Here is a 25986-nt window from a genome sequence, read left to right on the forward strand (position 1 = left end):
TATTCCAGGAGTAGGGGTTTGAGCGGAAAGAAAGAGAGAGAATGCAGTGGTGGGGCAGTTTAATGAATGGTGAGGACAAGGGCAGTAGGAATGTTGGTTTCAAAGAGACTTTCTGGATGATCTGCTTGTGGACCAAAGCTGGAGCATCTCACAAGTGTTCTTACAGGATGTGACAATAGACAAGGAGGCAACATTGGCTGTAGTCCATGACAAAATAAAGTAAGAGTGGATATTTGCTCTTGAGGCAAAACAGTCTGGGAGGCAAAATGAAAAAGCTAAGGATATCCTGAGAAGTATAGTATGAAACTGTCTCATTACATGCAGTCAGATAGAGAAAGATGGAAAGGTAAAGCATTAATACCTAGATGAGAGAAAGGTGTGAGGAGAAGGGATTAATATTATCAGAAAAGGGGAGACTTGCTAAAAAACATGCACCTGTACAGATTGTAAGATTCATTCCAGTTACAGGAAAAACAAGCTTCATAAAGTTTAAAAACTTTCCTATGACCACTGCAATTCTAGACGAAGAGTTTGGGAAATTTTATGGATAGAAGGACATAGATCCAAAAAACCCCCAAAAACTAATGTTAAAGCATGTAAATGAAGGCTGCAGTCACACACACAGGGAACTATGAATGAGAACTAGCATAGATAGTTTTAGTGCTTAATAAAAAAAATATTATCTGCATAATGGGCATGTTAGAAATGTGAAGGAAAGATTTTTCACTTTCACTCATAGTTATTTGAAAATTAATACATTTGGAATACAACATACTCTTAGGAAATCTGGGTGGGTTATCATTGACATCCGTGAGAGTTATGTTTACAGTTGTGGTTCCAGCTAGTCCTCCCAGTTGTCCTCCCATGTCCTTGGCTTGGATAAGAACTTGATATTGTTCTTTCACTTCTCTGTCCATATTTGGCAAAGCTGTTCTTATCACACCTATGAGAAGAAATGGGAAAGAAAAAGAATGGGTAAATAAAGGGCTGCAATTGTCTACTACTACATTTTAATGCTGGGTCTCTTAGATCAGACTGTCTCTTTTTCTAAAGGATTGATACAAGAGCAGTTCACATACTGATAGGCAAATCACTTGAGCATTTAAAAAGTGTGCGCACCACCTGTTCAGCTATTGAAATGACCACTGTGACACTTCAAGTAGGACATAAATGGTCAACAGAGAATACTGCACATTCACTAGGGATGTAAACAGATGACAATGTATTTCAGAGCCTGCATCTTCCATTGCTTCAAACTATTAATTGGTCAACACATTGAAGCTACAACAGGCCAAGACAAGACGTATTCTGTAGAAAAGAAACGGTCTTTATTAGAAGACTCTCTTTTTATCACGAAAGTTTTCTGGATACAACACAAAGATGCAGTGAAAACATCAGCATTTTCCTTGAAGAAATGTAAACAAAACTTACTCAAATGACTCTTAATACACATTTCACAGTCCCCCTTCTGATACATTAAGAACGTATAAAATAAAGAAGTAAAAAATGAAAGGAAAAAAATAAAAGGAAAGAGAGAAGGAGGCAACAGTGATTATAGGATTAGTTTATGAGATTGTAAAAAACTACAAGGTTTTTGGCACTCAAATCTATCTCTTAAAAGCAAATGTATATGAGAAGATGAATTTTCTGTCAAAATTTTAGAAGTGTGTATTACATTGCATATTGATATAGATTAAACAATAGATTTTTCAGAAAACAGCTAGATGGAGATAGCTGCAGGTTGCATATGCAATTAAAAGTATATCAAAGGATGCACTCTTCTTCTCTAAATTATTACTTTTTCATAAAATGCTATTTTCTAGTAACCTGCATGGCTTTAAAAGTAGTCTTTTACCCTTGGTGTTTTAATGGATCTGGACTGATAAGAAAAAATCTTGAAGGCTCATTCTTATTTTTTTCTGTCAACTAACTGCTGCTATATTAACAAGTAAAAATAGGAATTGCTAGCTTACAGTACTTTTTTCTCAAACTAAAAATAACTTTGACCCAAATATTTTTATGGAAATTATTACAAATTCCTATTAAATTAAATTGTATAGCAATTTCCATTCTCTCCACTCTCCACTGCTAATAACAATGGTTAACAATACCCACTACTTTCCACCTCAGCATGGCATTTACTGTACTGTGTAGATCTAGAATATGACTAGCAAATACTTAAGAACAATTACAACTCTATACTTCTGAGTATTAGAAAACAATTGATGGTGTTCAGTGTTTTTTTTTTTATTTCAAGGCAGAAATCTTGAATTGTAAAACATTGTAAAAAAATTTTCATGTACATACTTGTGATTTTTGAGCATCAAAATTGAGTGGCATTGTGACAGGCATCAGGTAAATTGCAGAACCATTAATAATTAAAGTGAAAGGCAATACTCATGAAAAAAAAATTATAGATAAGATGAACATTAATATGTCTTCTCTTAAATTTCTGAATTCCTATTTTGTGGAGAGTGTATATTCCATAATATTTTACAAAGTCTTAAGTATGTTCACTCTGAGGAGTAGAGAATGTGAGAATTGAGGACTTCTCTTGCTATACCAGTGAAACATAATAAAAAGCACTGAAAATAGGCAGTGTCATGAGCAGAAGATGAATGTCATCTGATTATTATACTTGCTTTAGGTACTGTTGATGGTTTTCTGAGTTAAAAACTTTCCTGACAGTCTTCAGAAAATGAAGTTACTATCATTCTAGTAGTAAAATTTCCAGTTACTCACTATTTATTCCTGTCTGAAAGTATAAAAGTATTCTGTTTTGTTTTTGTTGTTGTTGTTTGTTTGTTTGTTTTCTGTAAGAGGTCTTTGTCCTCTGGGGGAGGAAGGAATAATTTTCATGTCTAACAGTTCATAGTCAATTTTCCCTTCTCTACCTACTCTCTTTCAAAAGCTTTGGGGAAAAAAGAAGAAAAACACTATTTCTAACAGAATCCATTTGTATGGATGGGATACAGATGAGTTGAAGTTATGCAGACAAGGCAAAAGAGAGAGAACTATATTAGAGATAAAATCCATTGGAAAGAAGACTACAGACTTTGGCATTCCACCTTCAGCTTCATAAAGAATATGTAAACTTTGAACTAAAAGCTTATTTTAATATAGAAGTCCTACATGTACTTGACTTGTTTAAAAATGTGCTTTTAAATCCTTCTAAGATTTTACAATAAAGATCATTCAGATTCTGAACAAAATAACTTCTAATTTTTATCTTTTAAAAATTTAAATATCAAATTTGCAGAGAAGAAAACTGCTGAAAACTGATAATAATAACCACAGGTCCTGAATAAGAAGATATGCCCTGCAGTGTTACTCAGACATAATTCAATAAGATAACTCACTTATGTGGACGATAAGGAATATGTTTTTGTGAATAAATTCTTTTATAAATATTAATGACAATATTCCTCTCAAAACCAATCTCGATTCCAGTAATGTAACTGAGATAAGAATACGGACCAGAATGACTGATCTTAAGAAAGAACTGCAGATGTATGTAAGAATATTGACCATATAACCACATTATAAAATTCGATAGAAAGAAGTTCATGAAAAGGATGTTTGAGTAACGAAACAGTACAGACAAAAGACTGCCATCTGTCTGAAGAGAAGTGCTCCATGTTAAAGAAATCTGTTACAATTTTCATCAGGTGAACAATCTTACAGCATTGGAAATAAACTCCCACATATAAAGTTTGAGGCCTCAGAATACTCTGCTCCAACAGCTGCTCTCCAGCAGACATAGTAATGTATTTAACCTTCCTGCAAGAGCAACATAAGCTTGCTCTCCTGCTCCTACACAGTCATGCCTCCCTGCAGCAGAGCCCTAAAGACAGCTGAAAAAGCCAGCATCATCAAAACATGAGCAAAAAGGCACCTATCACATTCAAATCCATAATCACTAGAGACTATTTCTAAATTCATATTAGAATAAATTATCTATCAATAATAACTAGACAAAGGATTATATGTGAAGCTATATGCATGGCAAGTATAACCATAATTTCACATATAAAAATTTAATCAGTGATTTGACCACTAATACTTTACCATATAATTTTAAGGCAGCAATACAAATTTCTGCAAAATTACCAGCTAAAAATAAAAAAAAAAAAAGAAACAAAATGATGGTCAAACCATCTTTTGGATGACACGAGCTGCTTTCTGGAACAGTGTGTGTGCATTCTCACCCTTTGATGCTGAAAAGAATGCTGCAGAAATGGGAGAAGCCCAGAGGAGAAGAAGCAGTGTAATGGAATGGTTTATGTTTGAGAAATTCTTCATTCTGAAAAAGAGACAACTAGGAGAGAATATGATATGAGTATTCCTCAGAGTTTAATGGGGAACTTCAAAATTATTGATAGGAGTGAATTGTTCACAGCCTCTCACAATGGAAGAAGTGCAAGGTAAGAAAGAAGTTAAGAGGTGTTGGATTTCAAAGAATGAGAATTGGTTTTTCATCCAAGAAAACTTTTGTTGTGGATTTTGCAGTCAATGAGTGTGCAGATATGATGCACCTGGACATGTCAATTCTACTGGGAAGTGGACCAGTAATGGAGAGAAATCCTTTCAGAGTTTTCCATTACAGGGACATTACTTGCCACCGAAGAAGTACGGAAGAAGAAATTGTCGGAGACTACGAGAATAGTGTGGGAATGCATGACTAAACTCTTGCCTTATTTTATCTAGAGTTGAACAGACAATCACTTTTGTAAACATGAAGAAAGGTAACATGAGCCTTTGCTCTGATCCTATGTTCTGATTTCTAGTGTTCTTTAAATAATTACAACACAGTGCCTGAAAATTGTCACTAGAGAGCAAGAGATGGCAAAAAAAAAAAAATAATAAAATAAAACAAAGCAAAACAAAAAGAACAACAACAACAAAAAATTGTTTATCCATTTTCCAGTAGTTCTGAGTTTGGTCTGTCATTTTGTATCAAAATGACTTTCTTTCCTTTTTCTATCACAAACACTCAAGGCAAATGTTCTGCAGCAAGACTCTGCAATAAAAACTATTGCATTGTCTCTTCAGTTATAAAATAAAACACTGGAAATACCTGAGGATCTATAATGGTGCTTGAGACTTCTGGATTTTCGATCAAGAAATTAAGACATCATTATTCACTTACTGTTTATACTACAGACATTGTTAAATCCAGAGATAATTCTCATATTGTAATATTTTAATATAAGACAAGTATTAATAGATAGGTATGGAAACACTAAATTTCTATGATATTACAGCCATTTAAAGTGCTGGTGTGCAGGGTGAAGTTCTTACTTAATAATCATTGCTTTTTTTTTCCTGGGAAACTTGCACTAGAAGTCAAGTTGTGGCTTGTAACTGTCTTTACCACCATTTACTACCTCTTCATTCTTTACAAGACAGAAATAATAATAATAAAAAAAAAAGTATGAAGGTAAAACTTTCAGCTCTCCCAAGACACTTAAGAAGTCACATTTCAGTTTTAAAAGTAAAGTTGCTGACTGCAAATTGCAACACAATCTTCTGCTAAATGGAGCATGTGACAAAAGATTGTGCCTGCTGGAGATAGTGCACTAATGGCCTTAGGTGGCTCTTACCTCCAAGCTATTGATTGATCAGGGGGAGAGGCTCTTTAACACACAATCTGACATTCAAGGACAGTTTTACTGGAAGGAGAAACTGTATTTGCTGAAAGAGGCATATGGACAACTATCCCTGTAACACATTCAGGATGACACAATGCTTGGCAATCACCATGTAGGTTATTGGTTCCTTAACTGAACTGCTAAATATAGAAACAAGAGTGACATTTAAAAATATAGGACGAGATACCTTATTAACAGGTCTACCAACCTCCCAAATACATCAGTCTCTTTAAATGCATCATCCTCTTCTGCTCACACATTCTGTAACATAAGACATGCTATGCCCCAGGAAAAGAGGAGGACAGGAGATGATTAGCTGTTGCACAGTCTCAAATTAGCTCAATACAGTAAAACAATCATTTCTAGGGAAATCTGGACTGTAACTTTAGTGCATTAAAATTGCCAAGAAAAAATGAATAAAGACCTGGGACAAAAAACTGAATCATGAAAAAAAAAAAAAATTGTAATGCACGCAGCAGATGAATCTTTATCTGTAAACGAATGGCAAAACATCAGGAAAAACTCCTTAATGTATACATATTTTAGATATTCCAGGATTATTTGGAAGAGGGTGCTTCTTTTGCTTCTGGAACAGATTGCAATTCATTAAAGCAGCAGTCCACAATCAAAACAAAATTTAGTACAATGTAACTCCACTATCTTTTCACCTTATCAAAATAGCCCATATTTATTCACTGACATTGCCAACACAAATTGAAATCCAAAGGTTAAATCTTCTAGTATTGCTGATAAACTGTTTACCTGTCTTTGGATCAATGGAGAAATAGGGTTGCCCCTGAAGAATGCTGTACACCACTCTGGCACTATTTCCATAGGTAGGATCATCAGCATCTGTTGCCTTTACTTGGAGCACGTATGCACCTGCAAAGAAACATAGGTAATAAAAATTTCAGTATAGAGCAGTGATGGTGGACATTTCAGACACATCAGTAAAGCTGCTAGCAGATTCTGTTGTAACTCTTGTTCCACTGGATACAAGGTAAGAATAAAGTAGAAAGTTGTTCAGCCCCATGCTAGTATCCATCTAGGTAACAACTGAGGAAAAATGGGAAGGAAAGGAGAAGTCCTGTATCAGAAGATTTTTATAAACAATTTATGATGCATACATTATTCACAATTATTATTTTTTAAATCTAACATATATAAGAAGGAGATCTGGGAAAGCAGAAGACTGGATTTTTAATACTAGTTTTGTGAAATGATGGACTTATCCTTAAGGTGTGTGCACAGACAACTGCACAAGTAAAATACGTGCTTTGACTTTGACAGGAATGTTTGTTCAAGCAAATCCTGAACCTGTAAATGAACCAATCTCTAAGTGCTTTTAAAAAACTATAATGCAGTTTCCTTTAAGGTTAGTTCTGCAGTGCTTGAATTCACACTCACATTACAAACTGAAAGTGGGTGTTAGTTCAGTCAGTTGTCTATGAAATCTGGACTTCAATATTCTCTTTCCAATACAGTTCAATTGGAAACACAAGCACCCTGGAAGTAGAGCCTCCCTTTGCTGCACAGTTTTCAGTCATGATTAGAGACCATACTCAGTGGAATAATCTGCGTTATGCTCTGATTTAGCAGTTACCAGAGCCATGCACATGAAGACAGAAAGAGAGAAAACAAAAAATCATTTTTAGTGACAATTGTTCTACACACAATTCTTGTCCTTCCCCCTGGTTGCTAATTAATTTACCCATCTCTATTGTCCCAAAATTAAAATAGTGCTCAAACTACATTTTCCAACAAAACATACAGCCACATATCAAGACTTTCCATTTAAATTTGAAGAATTAATGTTTCCTATGATCTTATGTGAAAATGAACATTAGAATCCGCAGAAGACAGAAGCCACTTATTACATAAGCACTTGAAGGCCGCCTGTGGACTCTACCCCTGTGGAAGAAAAGGCAAGGTCTGTTCCTTTTGGAATGATTACACTGACAAATCATCACATAGATTTCCTCATCACACAGTACAGAACCTATCTCTGGTATCCATGAGATTGTCTCCGTTCATCTCTGCAGTATCTTACCATCTTTCCAACACAAAAAACTCAGTCTATTTTTTCCTTTGGAAAGAAATACTACTTTTTAACATATTAGCAGCCTCCTCCTATCCCTAAGTTGCTCATCCATTCCATATATTTTGACTTTTGAATGAAATTTGTTCCCCTCACAGGTGGAAAAATTAGGTTCCCAGGTTCTGAAGTCTGAAATTAAGCTGGTTGACCAGAAGTGGCCTATCTGGCAAGTGCTTTGGGACTGATTTGAAACATCCTGCACTTTTACAAAGACACATATTTCCAAGTCTCCTCTTAGGCCAGGACATGCGTTTCTGATGCCCTGCTGGTCACTGAAAAGGGAGCTAATTTTAGTTATCTTCTATATGTAAATTGACAAAGTTTTACTGGCATATCACTAAGACTTTTGCTTTGAACCTTAAAGCAGGCAATATTCTGCATAAGAGAACAGGACAGACAGAACAAGGCTCACAAATACAAAAGCTGGAAGTAAACTCATATAAAAGCCACAGTGGCTGGGAGTTGGTTTGAGACCTCATTCTCTACCCCAACATTTGCATCACAAGCCCTAGGAATGCTTTAAACAACAGCCTTTTTGTGGAGTAGTGACTGGATTCTCTTTCCAAAACCATCATGACCAGACTCCTTGTTCTCACTATACCAGCATCATTTTCCTCCAACACAAAAATTATTTTCCTAAAACAAATATATATTGATAGAGAATAAACCAGAAGGTGTACTTTCATGATGGAGATCATGATACCTATTAATATTTGATTTCTACAATGTGGACAGTGACTTTCATGCCAGGATTATTTGCAGACACAGGCTGAGCACATAGAGCCTGGCAGCACAGACCAGTATTGCAATGTGGGCATGTGAAACACCACAGCTGAATCTATATCTATTTCTATGCAAAAAAGTTGAGACTGTAAGGTGAAGGAAATGAATAACAGCCATCAACCTGCTAGAAAATGCTGCAGCTGACCTAGGTGTCTGATGGTCCCTCACAGACCAGTTCTTAGCTGCCTACTAATATTAGTTTACATACTTTTGTACATATATACTACAAATAATTTTGCCATTATACAAAAGAAAGAATAAATGGTGATTTATAAACTAAGCTTTATTAAAGCAAACTTTCTAAGTCATCCTTTAGCTAGATACATTGAAAATATTGAATATGAAAAATAGTATTTCCCAGTGATAGCACTTTCAACTGTATTAATCCATATTTAACATGTTCTACAATAGGTAGCATGTAAAGCTTGCATTTCTATGAGAGGTAAAGTTTTTTTTTTTTTTTTTTTAATGGGCCATCAGTTATATATTAACTAAAATATATAGCTAATTTTCAGAACACGTATTCTGAAATTGTTTTCTCATCCTTTCAGTATTATCAAGCACTGCCAATAAGTTTTCTAGTTTACTGTAAAGCATAAAACTAATACAGTTTTAAAAGTGGATCTAAAATGGTGGGTTTTATTGTTGTTGTTGGTTCAGATATTTTTGTTTTGTTTTGTTTTCCAGACATAGCACAGGACAGTGGAGCTGTAAATCTTTAACGCATGAACATAGGATCAGAATCATATAATCACTCAGGTTGAAATAGAACTTAAAGATCATTGAGTCCAACCATGACCTAACCATACTACCCTAACTAACAACCCTCCACTAAATCATGTCCCTGAGCACCACATCCAAATGGCTTTTAAACACATCCAGGGATGGTGACTCAACCACCTCCCTGGGGTGCCTATTCCAGTGCTTAACAACCCTTCATGTAAAGAACTTTTTCCTAATATCCAAACTAAACTTACCCTGGCAAAACTTGAGGCCATTTCCCCTCATCCTGTCCTCTGTCACCAGTGAGAAGAGACCAACCCTGCTCTTACTGCAAGCATCTTTCAGGTATTTGAAGAGAGCAATAAGGTCTTCCCTAAGCCTCCTTTTCCCCAGACTGAACAGCCCCAGTTCCTTCAGTCTCTCCTCACAGGACATATTCTCCAAGCTCCTCACAAGCCATGTTGCCTTTCTTTGGACCTGCTCCAGCACCTCAATGTCCTTTCTCTATTGAAATGCCCAAAACTGAACACAGTACTCGAGGTCAGGCCTCACCAATGCCGAGTACAGGGGCATGATGACTTCACTAGTCCTGCTCACCACTCCATTCCTGATACAAGCCAGGATGCCATTGGCCTTCTTGGCCACCTGGGCACACTGCTGGCTCACATTCAGCCGACTGTCCATCAGTACACCAAGGTCCGTTTCTGTCAGGCAGCTTTCTAGCCACACCTCCCCAAGCCTGTAAGGTTGTCTGGGGTTGTTGTGACCAAAATACAGTGACCAACCTGACACTTGGCCCTACTGAAACTCATGCAGCTTGTCTTGGTCATTTGATCCAGTCTATTCAGGTCCCTCTGTAGTGCCCTTCTCCCCTCAGGCAGATCAACACTTCCATCCAACTTGGTATCGTCTGCAAACTTACTGAGGGTGCACTCAATCCCCTCATCAAGATTGTTAATAAAGATGTTAAATTGAAGCAGACACAGTTCTGAGCCTTGGGGGACACCACTGGCTGCCAACTGGATTTAATTCCATTGACCACAACTCTTTGGGCCTGGCCATCCAGCCAGTGTTTCACCTAGTGGAGCATATGCCCATCCAACCCATGGGCAGCCAGCTTCTCCATAAGAATGTTGTGGTGGACAGTGTCAAAGACCTTACTGAAGTCCAGGTAGACCACATCGACAGCCTTACCTTCATCCACTAAGTGGGTTACATTGTCATAGAATGAAATCAGGTTTGTCAAACAGGATCTACCTGTTTGTAAACAGATGCTGACTGGGTCTGATCCCGTGATTGACTTTTAATTGGTCCATGATGGGTCCCAAGATTATCCATTCCATAATCTTCCTCGGTACCAAGGTGAGATTGATAGGTCTGCAGCTGCCAGGATAATCTTTCCAGCCCTTTTTGAAGGTGGGTGTCACATTTGCCAGTCTCCAGTCCACCGGGACATCCCCAGTTAGCCAGGACTTCTGAAGAATGATGGAGAGTGGCTAGGCAACCACATCTGCCAACTCCCTCAGCACACTAGAGTGCAATCCATCTGGCCCCATGGATTTGTGAGCATCCAGCTTTTGGAGCAAGTCCAAAATCATCTCATCATGGATCATGCAGGGTCTATTCTGTTCCCCATCCCTATCTACCAGCACAGGGGGCTGTATTCCCAGGGAGTAATAAGTTTTACTGTTAAAGACTGAGGCGAAGAAGGCATTAAATACCTCAGCCTTATTTTGACCCTTGGTCACCAAGTTGCCCTTGACATCCAAAAAGGGTTGGAGATTCTCCCTAGCCTTCCTCTTGCTGTTGATATATTTATAAAAATATTTATTGTTTTCCTATACCTTAGTGGCCAAGTTCAGTTCTAGCCAGTCATTGGCCAGTCACAGGGGATCACATTTATTATAGTTATTATTTATTATATTATTATTATAATTCCAATATGCAACTATATGCATTACATAGGGTAATCGAATAAGCATCAAATTACAATATTTATTGCTTAGAAATAACATAGAGGGAAGTTAACATTTAAAAACAATTGTATTTTAATAGTTGATATGCAATCAACAAATATTTGATGTAGGGGATGGTTCCAACCAGTTCAGGTTGGTTCTGATCAGTTCTGATTGGTTACTTCTGATGCAAACCAATTCAAACTGGTTCTGACCTCAGTGGCCTGAAGCAGCCATACCTACAGAAGAAATGCTATCATTCCCTGCTTTAAGTTTTGATATAGCAGCTATAGCAGATATTTTGAAATAGCAGCTTTTTGCAAATCCATTTGCTGTGCTTCCAGCTAAGAGCTGTTGCATGTCTCACATTTAGTGCATAATCAAACCTATTTCCAGTACCTCTCAAATAACACTATTTGATTTTCAGTGCCTGCAGTTCAGGTGGCATGGAAGCTGACTTTCAGGACAGTTTTTGTTAGGCTGAACCATGTACATAGTCTCATTTTGTCAGGAGAACAGTACTTTAAGTGTCAAGACATTTTTTTTTTTTTTTTTTGCGAAATGGAGTACACAGTGTTGTGGAAAAACACTTTTTTTGTTTCTTCTGTCTTATGCAGTAAACGCTTTTTAAAGCCAAGCTAAGAGTTTAGAAAGAGTCAATGGATTTTATTACTAACAATGTTTTTGTCTCTCAGAGTTTTTCTTGTAAATTAATTAATAGGTCCCTTTCTCCTGGCCATCCCTATCTCCCTCACATATGATAAGAGTAAGCAGAGGAAACATACAGCTGTGTGTTTTTCAGATAATTATTTATCTTGGAAATCAGCAAGGCAATTATTTTGTTTTCCTCTTTTTTCCCATCCCCTTCTGTTGGGGTCAGACAGAGTTAAGCCACTGAGGGCAGGCAATCTGGCTAAGCTAATAATGCCTCTGTTAGTACTGCATAATTATTTATTTTATTTATTTTTATTAATTTAGGCTATTTATTTATTTATAAAGACGTCCAGCTGCTTACATAGTCCCAGGGCTGTGATAATGTTTACAGAGGTTGCACTTCCAAAGCAAATGAGGAGCTTGAAATAGCAGCTAATAGGCTTTACCCAATATGCACATAAAGGAGTAGCCTGGTAAAGCAACTGCTGGAAATAATGTAGAAAGAGGAGCACAAGACCCAATTAGCAAATTGCAAGCTTGATCATCTATTTAAGAAATGCATCTCTTGAGGGTGATTTTTTTTCTTTTCATTTTCAAGTCTATGAATTGTTTTTTTCTTACTAATATGAAATATATGGACTCATAAAATTTAGCAAACAGAAAACTTAGTCTTGAATTTTGCTTTCATTATTTTTACTGCTTGGTAACTTTCTAGGTCATGACTCAACAGAGACTTAATGTTGCTTATATATTCATAGCGACCAGGCTGCAGGAGATAAAAACAACAATATATCCTCCAATCAAAATAGCTATGCTAGAAGAACCCCTAAATCATGATTTGGTTAGGTTAGTTTGTGTTTTGCAAGGAAGTGGAGTTGCCACATCAAAGAAAGAATATTTCTGATATCAAAGTGCTATGTGAATTAGTGCATGTTGCCAACAGCGCTGTATGTGTTAGGGTGTTTGCCCCAACAGAGTAAATATCTACTTGTATGTAATTATGAAACAATAGATGTTAGTCACATCCAGTGCACTGAAGTCTTAAGGGCTTGAGGAAATAAAATTAACCCCAGAATAATAGTATGAAGAGTCGTTATTCATTTATTAATCTGTGATATGATTTCAGGGTGATCAAAATATCCAGATAAACATACTCAAAGAAAAGGCTAATTATTATGATCAGTTTGAGTGAAGTTATTGATATATTGGAATTGAGTCCTAGCATATTAATGCTAATGAAACTTGCTGATTGTCATTTTGTTTAGCTGAACAGCATCTGTTATTATCAGCTATGACAGCATCCATCATTTCAGTGTTACATGAAAGATTACCAGGAAAAGTTTTTTTTTTTCTTCTTCTTCTCTCTCTCTCTCTTTTAAGAGCTGCTGATAGATTCCTAAGGTATGTCAAGGGTCTTGAAATGGTGACCTAATAAACCTATGTCAAAAATGGTGGACGTCATATAAAAATTCAGGAGAAAGTCTATCATTATGTACTTCTATTATTTTATTCTTCAGTGTTTTTCATAAGCTGGAATTTCACACATCAGTTCTTCAAATGTCAAATGATTCATTCAGAATGTAGCAGTAGGATAGTTTCAGCATTACATAGAAAAAAAAATTAGTGTGAAATAAATGCCATCCATTTGGATGTCAGTTAAAATAACTTTAGTTTGTTTTCATTAAATGCTCAGATGGTAAATAGAGGCTAGTTTCCTTTCTTTTTACATGCTGGACATGGTCAGTTTCCCTTATACGATCATTCCTGATCAATGAAAATCTATGTATATCTCCGCAACATAGAGCACTATTAAAAAGTGAGACTGAAAGACAAGCACATATCTCAAATGGAATAAAACCATTTCTTAGGGAAATTAAAAGGATTATTGTATAATCAATAGATAGTAAGATGTTATAATCACAAAAAGAACAAGAGAGTTAGGCAAAGAAGACTAAAACAATAAGAGAGAATAAATAGAAGGCTTACCCATATGCTAGGCTCACTGACAGAAAACACCAAAAGAGATCCTTCCCCACTGATAGCCAGCTCTTAAATAGGTCTTCCAGCAGCACAGATGAATTGCCTGCACCTGTGCTCCTCTGGCTGACTCATAGCTCACCTCAGGTGATCAATCAGAGGTTCAGGCCGTGACTCAGCAGTTCCCATACAATTATATAAATGTATATAAGTGGTTCTATTGTGGTAAAACCTATCCTGGAACATTTCTATGTGCATAATCAGCTAGATGGTAAATACTTTCAAGATATTGGGAATTGAATTTTTAGGTGAATGAACTCTTTGCTAATTAAAAAAAAAAACAAAACAAAAAAACTGTAGTAACACTACTGTGCTTTATGACTCAGTTTTAATCTCTGAAAAGATGCAAGCCACTACGGGAATTTCAGCATAAATTACCACTTTGGCAAGTAGGAAATGTGATTAAGGGTATGAGGGATTTCTAGCAATGGACAGAAAGACCTACTTCTCTGCTTGATGAAGACTATTACTCCCAGAGCTCTTTTTAAAAACGATTATTGTTTTCATCAGCATGTCTGAATTGTAGTTGCTGAAGTTTTACAATTTAAGTTCAGGTGCTTGAAATTTCAATCTCAGTACTCTAAAAGTTAATGTACCTATCCACCCCAAAAGGTAAACAGTGTTTATTTATTAATTCAAACTTTACTCACCTTACATCTAAAAATAAACGGTTGAATGCTTATGGGGCAGTCTGCATCATCGACTGAGTGGGCTGTGGCTACCCAACTTCAAAACAGAATTACAGGAGATGTGGTGATGAGCTAGCCAGTAGCCATGGGGTTTTAGGTGATGTTAAAAGCTGTAATCACATTGAGGCCACTCTTACTTGTTAGAGATCAGCCAAAGTCCCAGACCTCCACTCTCAAAGTCCTACTTTCAGGTAAGACTGGGAAACAAAACTGAATTCATAGCTAATATAATAGTGTGCATCCTATAGCAAAATGCAATTATGCTTCTTCACACAGAGGGTGGTGATGCCCCATCCCTGGACGCGTTCAAGGACAGGCTGTATGTGGCTCTGGGCAGCCTGGTCTGGTGGTTGGTGACCCTGCACATAGCAGCGGGGTTGAAACTCAATTATCATTGCGGTCCTTTTCAACCCAGGCCATTCTATGATTCTGTGATTCTTATCTTTTTTACAATTAAAATGTGAAATGAGCTGTAGTTTAAGCTCATGTTATTCCGCAGTTCTCACTGTAAAACCCTGCTAGGAAGGGTGTTCATCATTAGGAAGAAAGCTCTCTTTACCCTGGATAGTGAAGGACCATTAATTTAGAGCTATCACTCCAGATAAAATCAGTTGTTTTCTGTCATGTCGTTACTTAAACAGAGAAATGAAATTAAATATAGCATTTTCAGACTTGATTCTACCAAGCCTGTTGTTGTTCAAGAATTGCTGACAATGTCTTGATGGTTTGATTTTGGGTAGTTCTGCCCAGAGCTAGGAGTTGAACTCTATGATTGTTGTGGGTTTTTTTCCAGCCTAGGGTATTCTATGTTTCTATGATTTTATAATTAGATGGATTTTGATCAGCCATTCAGGGAGATATACAGATTCAAAACCTTGCTTGTATGATTCTTCAAACATTCTTTTCTTCAAATCATTATCTACATGGACAATGCTTTCTGTATCCCAAATGGCTGGTTGAACTCACTTGGAACTCTTAAAATACAGAAAATCCTTTTACCTGTCACAGATGCATCTCATTGTAGATGTATACAAGAAATTATCCCATTCCAACACATCTTGGTTCTTTTTGCAAAGTGATGTGCCTTTGAGAAGTAACATTTCTCTAAAAATAAATAAATAAATACATAAAAATCTGTTTTTACTCTATTGCCAAGCCAATTTCCACCTGACCTGTGTGTCAGAGAAGGTCATGAACCAGATCATCTCGATTTACACAGCATGCGTGGAATGAGCAAGGGATCAGTCCCAACCAGCATGGATTCATGAAAGGCAGATCCTACCTGACCAACTTAATCTCCTTCTATGACCAGGTGACTCACCTAGTAGACAAAAGAAAGACTGTGGATTTAATCTACCTAGACTTTAGTAAAGCCCCTGACTCTGTCTCTCACAGTATTGTCCTAGAGAAGTTACCAGCCAACAGCTTGGACAGGTGTACTCTTTGCTGGGCCCTCCCTCTGGCTGGAGGGCTGGGCTGAGACAGTAGTAGTGAATGGAGTTTGATTGAGCTGGTAGCTGGCCACTAGTGATGCTCTTCTGGAGGCCAGTATTGGAGCTGGCCCTGTTTACTAACTTCATTGATGATTTGGATGAAGGAATTGAGTTCACTCTCAGTAAGTCTGCAGATGACATCAAGCTGGAAGTCTCAATCTTCCTGAGGATAGGAAGGCTTTTACAGAGGGATCTCTATAGGCTGGATGGATGGATTGAGGGTTCAACAAGACCAGGTACCAGGTTCTGCATTTTGGGAGTATTCGTTGACAACTGGCTGAAAATGAGTTAGCAATATGCCTAGGTGGTCAAGAAGGCCAATGTCATCCTGGTTTGTATCAGAAATAGTGCAGTCAGCAGGACAAGAGAGGTGATTGTCCTTCTGTACTTGGCCCTGGGGAGACATCATCTCCAAAGAAGGGAAATGAAGCTAATGAAGGGCCTGGGGCACAAGTCTTACGAGGAGCAGCTGAGACAACCAGGATTGTTTAGTCTGGAGGAGATTCAAAGAAGACGTTATTGCTCACTAGTGTTCCCTAAGAGGAGGTTGTAGCAATGTGAGGGTCATCCTATTCTCCCTGCTAAAGAGTGATAGGATGAGAGGTAATGGCATTAAGTTGCACCATAGAAGGTTCAGGTTGGATATTTTGAAAAAAAATTATTCTCAGATAGAGTGGAAAGGTATTGAAACTGGCTGCTCGGGGAAGTGGTGGAGTCACCACCTGGAGGTTCAAGAAAAGAGTGGGTGTGGTACTAAGGAACTTGGTTTAGTGCGCATAGGGATGATGTGTCAACAGTTAGACTAGATAATCTCAGTGGTCTTTTCCAACCTTAATGATTCTATGATTCTATTACATCCTCAGTCTACACATTTTTTACATTAGTTTCTTCTCCGTGAGACACAATCACATTTGTCATCTTAACCAATCCTTTAAATGAGATCAAAATTATGCAACAGTGGTGATAATTAGTAATGAGCCTCAGGCATAAGGCAGAAATTGTATTTAGCATTCATTTTCATTTTATTAACTACTGCAGACCTAGAACAAATAAGATCATTCAGAAGACTGCACAGGATGATACTGTAGCTCAGTTGAACAATCTGTTATTCCTGCAGCAGAATAACATTGCTCTTTTGTTTTTACTACTCTGGAATCCTTTAGATTACGTGGACTACATGCATTTGAAGATTTTTCTGCAGGAAAAGAGGTACCGAAACCTCCACCATCTGTGTGTGACCAGTTCCCTTTTTTCAGCTCATAGCTTTTTAGAGCAGTAACACCATGGTCAGTTCTTCTTCCTCCTCTTAAATCCATTAAGACTTGTAACACAAGGAAAGTTATCTAAGAGCAAAGCCAAAATCAAAACAATGAAAGTGCCAGCTCTTTCTTCCAGCTGCTTAAAATGTTCTCTTCTTTTCAAAGAACAGTGACACTTCACACAGAGTGATTACAGGCCTTCTCCTTGGCTACAGAGGCATACCGGTACCTTTTGCAGTTTCAAGAAGACTCAATCTGAGGTTGCCCTATTCCCATTCCCATTGACTCCAACTGCAGAGCAAGAAAATATAATATGCATTCTCTCTTGCTTTCTTTACTACATTTGATTAACCTGTTTGCTTGAACTACCATGTTGCCAGCCATGTTTCTTCTGCGTTCAACTTCTTCCTCCAGGACTGGAAGTCTCCCTGTCTCTTTCTGCTCTGAGGATTCCAACTTCAATCCTTTCCCAAGACCTGCTTGATAAAATGCCCCAGAAGCAGCTACAGCTTTCCCTATGTTTCCCCTTAAAGGAAAAAATTCCTCTTTTATAGTTTTTCTCCTTCCAGAGAGCATTACTGCTAGATGTTGACATTCAAATACTGATCAACTGTTCAACCTTCAACTCTGACCAGCCTAACTCCTGTTTTCATCTTCTTTTTAATTATATTTTGCAGTGATATTTGAAAAAGCTCTTCTGACACACTTCAACCATTTAATCAATTATAGGATAAATAAGAGATTGTGCTTTCTGGAAATACACTGCGTATCAAATGATTGACTCTGTTTCACAACTAGTTTTTCTATGGCCCCATCACCTCTACTGCCAACAAGAGAGTTTATGTCAAAAGCCTGGCAAAAATGAGCATATGTCACAACTACCTAAACAATACAGAATTTTAATGAGAAATCCAGCAATGTCAGGCCACGTTTCATTGTCTGGCTTAAGTGTATTCACTTGAATTTCCAAATGGGTTTATATGCTTTTTATATCATCAAAAGAAAAAAGAAGTAATAATAATTCATGAATTGTGGGTATTTGAGAGAGACAGTAAAGAAAACTGGCTCATTCACTTCTTTGTTACAGCGGCTAAATATAATGCAGAACACAGTCTGGTTTCCTTGAAACTCAGTAGGCATGTGATGGCTCTTTGAATAAGGGAGTGCACTTTGAACATTTTGTAAAAGCTTCTAATTAATTTTTCTTTGTTAGTTTCAATATGTACCTATTACATGCCTAGAACTATTGGAGTTCCCAACAGTGACTGAATTTTGAAATTGTGGATTATTGCTCATAAGTAATTCTAAATATTTTTCTCAATGAAAACTCTTGAGCATATATCAAATGCTGGTTTTGGACAAAACAAAATTTCATTTGATTACAGTAATTTTTTACATTTGTTAGAATACTGCTTACTTATTTAAAATGAGCAAAACTTTTTGGAAAAGGCCTCTGGAACACTTTTGTCTATGATATTACACAGGGAATGGAGGGAAATTTTCATTAAGTAATGGTTCCCTAAATTCCTTTATCATGGACCAATATGCAGTAGCAAGGTATCATAAAGAGTGCATGTGGTTTAGACAGAAAAGAACTCTGGGAGTATATCCAGTTCATTCAATTATTGGAAGAGCCACAGTAATGTAATGTAGCAGGGCAAGTAAGAAGTTAGGCAGAAGATGCCTTCAAAGAACCCTGTGCATCTTGTGACCTGTGTCATTTGCAGGGGAGCTGATGACTGAGAGACTTGCAAATCACTGGTATCCTACTGAATGCATTTAGCAGTGACTATTGTCATGTTTGGAAGTGAAAAATTAATACCACAGAAGTCTCCAAATCAAAGAGTTTAAATAATAAAACAGTAAATGAGGGCAATTGTATTAAAAACAAAATGCAAACCCAACATTTACATACTATTTTGATCTATTGAACATTATTGTATTCAGAATATCTTATTTCTGTACTAGGTACTCATGGCTCTGAGCAGACAGTTCAAGTAAACATGACAAGTATTTTAGTTTTTAAGTAATTTTCTTTGTTCTATTAAATACTGACATAGCATGTATTGTGCAAGAAATTACTGTAGGATTCCACAACTCAAAAGTGCAACAATTACAATATCAGTCACTATAATGTTTTATGTTCTGATTTAACTATTAGCATTTCTTTTAAAATGTTCAATTTTCTAGAAGAAGAAGAATCTCTAAATTATGAATATAATTTCCGTTAGAAAGTTTCCAAAGAAAAGATCCACCAGATGGTGCCATTCTCCTAGTAGGATACAGAATTTGGTCCATGCAAGCTTTCAAATTCTTATTCATATATATTGTTTAATAATCAATATCTGTTCATCATTGTATTTATGCCCTATGCATTTATGAATATTCTGTTAACTCTTATCTAGAGAGGTAAACTTGTCAGAATATCTGTTTCTCAAGGAAGAGTAGACGGGAGGAGATTATTTGGCATGTTGCTAAATAGTAAAGCTGTCCACTGTTATCATTTACTCACAAGTTCCTACCCTTTCCTACATGAGGAAAAATCCTCATGTTCTGATGCAAAACCTGTGAGCAATTAAGGAAGAAAAAATGGAGAAAAAAAGTCCTACACCTCAATATCCTATTTTTTTCCTTCTGCATTCCTGTTTAAGTTTGTTTACAAAATTACTAGGAATTTCTTAACATTAGCTAACATATTTGTAATACATACGGATTTAATTTAGAAATGAGTTTGAACTGGATCTATCTATTAAATTAAAAAAAAAAATCACACGCATATTCTTATTTATTTTAAATGATCACTTCACTTATAATTCAAAGGTATATTGCTCTGCACCTATCGTCTCAGTATCAGTGCTCTATGTACAATAGTGAATGTAAGGTCAGATTTTCATTTTAGCAAGAATCATATCTGCTTTTAATCTTCATATTATATCTTAATGTGAGTTTCATGTAGGACCCAGAAGTGTCGGTAGACCAAATGTGCTTTGAGCTTTCAGGCATAAATACTGCAGTTGCAGAGAAAGCACAAACAAATAAGACTAAACAGTCTGGCACTAACTGTGGACACTTTCCCATCTGACTATAAGCCAAAGCAGGGCAGAAAGCCACATAGGCAAAATAGTGCTCATCTATCCACCTAATATACAAGACATATTAGTCTCTGCACAAATGAGCACTAATGAGGATGTACAGCACTGGGACCAAAGCTGCCTCTCATGCTGTGTATGCACGAGGGAGGTGATGACATTGTGCAAATATCTGTGCTTTATTCCTCATATATGCACAAATCAAATGCTCCTCTACTTAATGCAATAAATTTATAAATTGCAGCAAGAAAAGAAACACCTGTATATAATTCTTGGTTTCAGTTGCTTCACAACTTTTGAAAACCCTTCAAGCAAAGTCCTCTAAGGAACTCAAGTGCCTCCTCTCTCAAAATGAGTTTCCCATTTAAACTTACAGACTCTCACACTTTACTCAGGACAGCGCTAATGGATTTTGGCAGGACTCACTTTTTGACAAACATCCTCTCTGCCTGGTATATTCTCAGAACACTTCAGCTTTTACTTTCTCACAGCCAGTTCTTAGTTTATTTGTTATACTGCAGATTTTTCCTTCAACTAAATTTCCTTTTGGGAGCCAAAAGTAGTTCAACTTGTTTCTAGATTTAGACATCCTCTTTTGTTGTATGCACTTACATAGATACAAAAAAGGATTGTGGAATGAATTTAATATAGACGTATATATGTATGATTTGTGTTACTGACTTAAGAAATTTAAATATTGTCAAATTTGTACTTTGTAGTATTTTGTATTATAAGGTACTTTTAAAAAATAAAAACTTAATGATAGTAATAAGAGGCTTTTATATGTTAACTACACACTGTCAAGATGGTACATGGTGAATTATACAACTACTAGTAAAGCACTTGGTAACAGTTTCTCAGGTTCTTTTCAGGCCAATAAATAAATAAATAGATAATAATTTCAAAGTAATCAATCGTGCTAGCTCCCAAATCTAGAGGGATCAGGCAAGTTTTAGACCATCAAGATTCAAGATGCGCCTAGAACAAAATAGCAAGACTTTGCTGCAGACTGTAGTAATCTCCTTACATTTCCAATGACCATTTTTGTAATGTTTCACTTGCCAGTGGCTGTACCCATTGGAAAATCAAACTTAGTTCCCTGAGTACAGGCTGACCAAAGAGCAAAGACTTTTCCTATAAGTATGTCTGTAGCGAGTACAGGGTATCCAGCACCACACTAGGCAATCTGTTTCACTGCTTCTTTACCCTTCCCATAATAACCATTTCTCTTATATCCAGTCTAAATCTTCCCTCTTCTAATTTGAAAGCAAATCCCCTTGTCCTATCACAACAGACTCCGATTAAGACTATTTCTCCTTCTTCCTTATACTCCCCCTTTAGATACTGAATTGTCACTATCAGGACTCTCCAGAGCCTTCTCTTCTTCAGAGCCTTCTCTTCTTCAAGCTGAACAGCTCAAGCTCTCTCAGCCTATCCTCACTGGGGAGATATTCCATCCCTTGGATCATTTTTATGGCCCTCCTCTGGATGCACTCCAACAGATTTGTATATCTCATGTACTGAGGACTCCACACCTGGATGCACAATACCAGGTGAAATCTCACCAGAATAGAGTAGAGAGGAGATCTGCTGATCATGCTTCTTTCAATGCTTCCCAGAATGTAATTGGCTTTTCGAGTTGTGAGGGCAAACTTCTGGCTCATGCCTACAGAAAGGCCAGTGAGTGTTCTGCCCCTGTCCTGTACTTCACTTTATTTTCACTTTCTCTTTAATTTGCATATATCTGAATTTTGTCAAACTAAAAGTAAATATGAAATGATAATCTACAAAACACCACATATGCTGTGCTCTTTTTCTCTGCTTTATTCCTATTCTGAGAAATGTCTTTGTTCCAGAAACTTTGTTATCCCTTCCCTTCCCCAGTTTACTTTTACTATTATAAATTTTATTTTAAAAATTCTTTAGGCAGAATTATATTCTCAGTTACATACCTGTGGCCCCACTAAAGTAACTAATTACATTTTAACCAGATAAATAACTTATTCATAGGGAAAGAACAGGAAATGAAAACACTAAGAACACTAAATAATAGGCAGACTAATAGAGATAATTTAATAACAAAGATATAACTCAGTCTGAATGTGAATGTTCTCCTTCCTGCAATTCTGTGAGTTAGCATTCATTTATGATCAGTGGCATGTAGATGTTTTATCAGTTCAATTTAAAAGACAAAGGGAAATTTGTGTTTAGTGTTAATTGCATTTATAAAGTCCATGCTGGCTTTCTGGTTTTCAGAATTGCTAATTGTGAAAGGCACAAAATACTCACAAATCAGAAGGATGAAGTCAGTAAAAACATAAAAGAAATCAAAATCCCAAACACCAGAAATACAACCCCTACCACCAGTAGAAGTAGCAGTAGAAGTAGTGATGCAGACCGCTTACAGCATTGTTTCAATCTCTGTTCCTGAAGCAGGCAATCCAAAATTACTTGGTTAGGTCTATACAGCTTAACATCATACTGTGTTGAGATGAAAGAGTATGGTTGGCTTGGTAAAGCTGAAAAGCCACAACACCAACATAAACTGCCTCAGACAGAGAGCACGCAGCTTTGCTTAAACTATTTCTAAAGTCTGTAGCAGCTTCTTAATGCAGTCAATGATTGTATGTGATGCTACTGTTGATCCTCTGCAGGCCTTTGCTAACAGAGCTAACAGAGCTCAGCTATGTTGCACCCTCTGTGATCAGGAGATGTACTACCTTTAGCTTCTCCATGTACTTTCATACCAGTAATCACCTGCTCTAGGTCAAATCTTGCACAGTTAAATTGTCAAAATGTTGGATGTGAGCTCTCTGCACCTGAACCCAGTATAATGTGCTCCAGCTTAGATTGAGCAACCTTTAGTAGCAGCTCAAGCCAAGATAGAGATGACTTGCCTCTAGAACAGATCAGAAATGTATATGTAGTTCTTTCTGCTTGCTTAGAAATGAGGATAGTAACCCAGAAGGATAGTAACATTTTGAATCATCATAATTATTTTTGCAGCATTTGCCTGATTATGGCCCCAAAACAAACATTCAAAAAATGCGAAGAGAAGTAAAACTGCACTGGTTGGTCATAATCTATTAAAATACTGCTTATTTATGCAGTGTTTACTAAAATATATTTTCAGATATACAATCATGCAGCTGGCTTCACTGTACATTAGGATGAAAAACTTAAAAAGTTTTTTGCCATACATATTAGAACTTTGCATTTTTCCTTAGCCACAAGTGAATTTCAGAGTTCTAATTTTGCTAACATAAAGTATTGGAAGTCTGAAAGCTCATTCATTTTTATTTTTTTTTTTTTTTTTCAGAATATGCTGAGTCTATAAAATTGAATTTGAAAATCTATGAGAAATTACTCTTCTAACCAGCTTTACAGTCCTCTGCATGCAACTGGACAAGAAAAACTGCAAAGGAGTTTTGCTTATGATTTCTCAGAATTTTTGATGTGTCTCTGTATTAGAATGTCAGAGGTGAAGATACATACAAAAATGATTAAATGGGAAATGAAGATGAATAACAGTGTCTCAGCATTTTCAAAGTTGGATTGATTCTTAAAATTATGTTTATTATTCACTGAACAGTCTTTTTTTACCTACATTTAAAGTATATCCAAATACAACATGGTTACTGATAAAATTGCTTTTAAAGTGACTGCATGTATATTGTCAGGTGGTCCCAGCAACTTGGTAATGGTCAAATGATGAAAAAAATGGAGGTAATTATTGATGTTAGCCTTTAAAACCTAATACTTGCAAATGATTGTCTGTGTATTTTTTTGTTCTTTTTAAAAGCATGACATGTAAATAGCATTCTCTTGCTATAGAACTCTTATTTCCTTGCTTTTCAGCTGGATGCAGCATGGCTAAGCAACAGTTTAGTGGACATCCCTCATATTCACATATCAACAATTAGTATAATTCTCTCTCATATCAGATATTTAATGGTAAGTCTGAAAGACTTGCCAAAACAATGAGCAATATACAGGAATACACTAAGCCATACACAGTGAAAGTCCATTGTTACTCAAGCTGACACAAATAGTTACTTAATCATGTTTTAGTTAAATTTCTTGATGGTTAGGTAGTAAAGATGTGTTCAAAAACCCCTCAAGGAATAGCATTCTTGTTCACAAAGTTTGCCATCAATATTTAAATTTCTCTTGAGTTCTTAAGTACCATTCCAAATTCTTTCATCACATATTACTCAGCTTCTGTGAACATTGCTTTTAAATCAATTAAATCATCGCACTTGAAAAATAACAATAGAGTAGTAATATGATACCTAAAGTCCTTGAAACACGGGTCATTATAGGATGCTGCACAGCACAACTTTGATTATTTTTCTTAATTCTATGTGAGACATGGATCATAAAAGTGGAAAAATAGCATGGGAACATTTAAGTTAAAGTTGTCATTGTCTTGAATGCTGAGAAAATTTCAGCAGTGCAAATAGGACATGAAGCATGGAACACAACACTGAAAACATGATGGTTGAGTTGTTGGGTAAGTAGTCTGCACTTAAGTTTTTCAAAATCAGATGTAGCTAGACATGTATGATTCTATGGTGGAAAGAATCTGTTAGAAAATAAATGTTTCTCACTCTAGAGATCTACTTCTTCCATTTACTCAAGTGACTGAAAACAGCAGACTGTATTCCAGCTAGTTGCATTTATTTAATCTGCAAGGCTGGCTACATAGACATAATTGAGTATGCTTACTTATGGCTCTGGCAGCATGAACATAATTGTTAATTAGTTTCCAGGAACAAAATCTTAATTGTTGGAAAGCACAGGTGAGTAGTTATACTCATGACAGCATTTGGATTACATACATTCGATATGTTTAGACTACATAAAGCACTGTGAATGTTTAGAACCACAGATCAGAGCTGCAATAAAAATTAGAATGCTTAAACTTGTTCCATAATTCAGAAACTGTGAGCAAACATTTCAAATGTTGCACACTGTGAAGAAAAATTGAGAAAAGCCATTAGAAAGACAAACTATGGGGAGGCAAAAGAAAACTTTCTTCCATATATACCCCAAGCTGGCAGTACATCTGCTCAGTGCCCACCATCTGGGTGTGCCTAATTAGAGACTACCTGCAATAGGCTTTCAGAGAGCTATTACAGAAACAGCTCCTCAGCAGATGCAGCTTCAGTCCCTAAGGGCTGAAAAATAAGGCTGCTAGAAAAAGGACACCACAGAGCAATGGGAATATGGTATCACTTCATGTGGTGGTTTGGTAGGATGAAATGCTTTTGAAAGAGTAAGTATCACTTGCACTCAGAATTTACATGAAATCCAACAGGGAGTGATGATTGCACAGACCAGCTAGTACAAAGCCAGTGAAATAACACACTGAGACATAATAAACACATGCAGACCCATACTGATACTTCTTATGCAGTTATCAGTTTAGACTGATATGTTAAGATTTTCCCTTCCCTTCCCTTCCCTTCCCTTCCCTTCCCTTCCCTTCCCTTCCCTTCCCTTCCCTTCCCTTCCCTTCCCTTCCCTTCCCTTCCCTTCCCTTCCCTTCACAG

At 36.7% G+C, this 25986-nt stretch overlaps 1 protein-coding gene across 2 annotated transcripts in view; it reads right to left on the minus strand.

Moving 5' to 3' along the window:
• CDH12 (cadherin 12) overlaps positions 1–25986 on the minus strand; it is a 130464-nt gene that overhangs the window by 52577 nt on the left and 51901 nt on the right. The window contains exons 3-4 of one of the 2 annotated variants that reach the window (XM_042839731.1): positions 6414–6533; positions 776–943 (exon numbers count right to left, since the gene is read on the minus strand). In XM_042839731.1, coding sequence (XP_042695665.1) covers positions 776–943; positions 6414–6533 — 288 coding nt within the window. The remainder of the gene's footprint in view (positions 1–775; positions 944–6413; positions 6534–25986) is intronic. The other variant, XM_042839732.1, reaches the window with a different exon arrangement.

The sequence above is a fragment of the Centrocercus urophasianus genome, unplaced genomic scaffold, assembly GCF_019232065.1.
Source record: "Centrocercus urophasianus isolate 14NV4802_14NV808 unplaced genomic scaffold, USGS_Curo_1.0 seq_11, whole genome shotgun sequence".
NCBI classification, from domain to species: Eukaryota; Metazoa; Chordata; class Aves; order Galliformes; family Phasianidae; genus Centrocercus; species Centrocercus urophasianus.